A 2,500-nucleotide genomic window follows, 5' to 3' on the forward strand; every position below is an offset into this window, starting at 1 on the left:
TTTTGGTTAATAAAAAAGTATTTGTCAGTGCTTTTTCTTTACCTTTGCAGTGGCCATCCAGATGTCTTTATATGTTGCATCACATACAGGATCACGAATCAGACTGATCTGCAAGAGCTTAAAAAGAAATTTATTTAATAAGAGCAATTTTGAATGAGCTTACAAGCACTCACAAAATCCTGTATTGTATTTTGCATTTTTTTCTTAGAAAAAATTGTGGTTGCATTTGGGTGGCAATTGGTCAGGTATGCCATTAGCTTTACCTGCCTCATACTCACCTCAAGGCGGGGTGGGGCAAGTAGAATTAGACGAGGTGGGTTGGATGAATCAGGTTTAGTAAAACTATCCCTTAAACTAAGAAAATCAATCAACTAAAAAAATGAACACCAAGCACCATAGCCATGCAACATTTCATATGTTCAATCTTTCTCGCGAGTAGAGCAACTAGGGCAAAGGGTGGGGATGGGATTTATGAAAGAGTTATATATATTGGGATAGGTTCTAGATGGGTTTTATCATTACCTGCACCCACCCTAGATTCACTGTAGGTTGGGTCGAGTTGGGTACCCAATGAGACAAAGTAAATTGCCACCCTGCTTTGAATTCATCTCACAACACATGCATCAAGATAACCGCTGCAAGGCAAGGCCATCTATCTTGTAGCTTTAATCTTGTACCACTATACAGATATCAGGGTGCTACTATTAACAAAAAAGCAACCACTTAATTTACCCACCTCATTCTCAAGACAAAGTAAATTGCCACCCCTGTTTGAATTCATCTCACAACACATGCATCAAGATAACCACTGCAAGGCAAGGCCATCTATCTTGTAGCTTTAATCTTGTACCACTATACAGATATCAGGGTTCTACTATTAACAAAAAAGCAACCATTTAATTTACCCACCTCATTCTCAAAGAATAGTGTTAGGATTTGACGCCTCGAGATTTGGTCCATATTGACCACAGCAAGGTCCGTGACGAAAAACAGAGTCCAACGAGATCAAGATCACCTCAAACGGAACTCAGATGACCAAGATACACGCATTTGAAGTCTGCACGAAACCCGAGGCGGTAGAGGACCGCCGGTGGCACAGCCGCCGCGATGATGCGCGGCCCAAGCATGGCCAGCGCGGGCAAGGCGCGGCCCAGTGGGTGGGCCTGGCCCAAGCCCGAGCGTGCGGGGCATGCGGGCTGGCCCAGGCCCGGGCGCGCGGGGCGCAGCCCAGGCGTGCGAGCACATGAGCCAGCCTAGGCCCAGGCGGGCACAACCCAGGCCCACGCACACGCGGCGGCGGGCTCAGGAGCCAGTGTTCCCCGCTCCATGGTGGACCAGGTGATCTACAGCCGGGCACGTGGACTGCAGACTTGTTTCCCACGCATTTCGCGCGATCCACGATACTATTCCGTGGACTGCCATGCGATCGGAGGGCATGGATAGCTTGCGGTCTTGATCCAACGGCTTGGGGGTTATTTGGGTTAGTTTAAGACTCCTAATCACTTCCTAATTAAGTGTTTAAGCCTATAAAAAGGCCTGATCAGTGGAACAGGGGACGTGTGGTGGCCTGTGGTCTCACAGGGTGGCTCAATTTTTTCGTGAACGCATGGACTGCTTCGCACGAAATCAGAGAATAGAATCCCGTGAAGAGAGAGACATGCTGAGAGGAGCAGAGCTCCTGGACAGCGGACAGCGATCACTTCAGGGGTTCAAAGAGGTCTTCCAAGAGAGCTTTTGTGAGGGAGAATTTCTTGTGAGAAAAAATTGGGTGTACGAGATTGAGGGTGAGATCTCCTCTTGTAATATTTTTTTCCATAGTGAAGTTTGCATGCCTCGTAGAGGCGAGCCCTTTTTTGGCTGATCCACGTATTTTGATTGTTTTCTGTTTTATTTCTTCTTTCTTCTTGCTGTATCGCGTGGTATCGAAAAGATCTTAGAAGATGGTGTCCTGGCCAAACATCCACCCAATAAGGGATATCAGAGCAAGGCGGTACAAAGACGCAGATTGCAGTGGTGGTGAGCAAGACTGAAGATGGAGAAGACATGATTAATCAAGATAGAAATCAACAAATTTGATGGAAAGAGCAATTTCTCCTTGTGGCAGCAAGGGTGAAGGACGTGCTCATCCAGCAAGAGTTGATTAATACTCTCTTGTGCAAGGAGAAGCCGACCACCATGGAGGTGCGGGATTGAAAACGATTACAGATGCAGGCGTTGAGTACCATCCGCATGTATTTAGCGGATGAGGTGGTGATCCATGTGCTTAACAGACTTCCTCGACGGTGCTGTGGTTGAAGCTCGAGGAGTTGTATATGACGAAGTCTCTCACCAACACTCTTTTCCTTTGGAGGCAGTTTTATCAGTTGCGGATGACTGAGGGACAGAGTGTGCAGGAGCATTTAAGCCACTTCCAGAAGATCCTCACCGACCTCCTCAGTGTTGGTGAGAATGTTGATGAGAAGATCAGGATGCTGGTTTTGCTAGCATCGCTTCTCCCTTC

The 2,500-nt window shown here is 47.1% G+C and overlaps 1 protein-coding gene across 2 annotated transcripts in view; it reads right to left on the reverse strand.

Annotated features, from left to right (window-relative positions):
* Positions 1-2,500, reverse strand: part of LOC105057542 (phospholipase D zeta 1) — a 32,397-nt gene that overhangs the window by 3,257 nt on the left and 26,640 nt on the right. The window contains exon 18 of one of the 2 annotated variants that reach the window (XM_073248538.1): positions 43-108. In XM_073248538.1, the coding sequence (XP_073104639.1) occupies positions 43-108 (66 nt within the window). Of the gene's footprint in view, positions 1-42; positions 118-2,500 lie in introns of both variants that reach the window. The other variant, XM_073248537.1, reaches the window with a different exon arrangement.

Source organism: Elaeis guineensis, chromosome 14 (assembly GCF_000442705.2).
Source record: "Elaeis guineensis isolate ETL-2024a chromosome 14, EG11, whole genome shotgun sequence".
NCBI lineage: Eukaryota > Viridiplantae > Streptophyta > Magnoliopsida > Arecales > Arecaceae > Elaeis > Elaeis guineensis.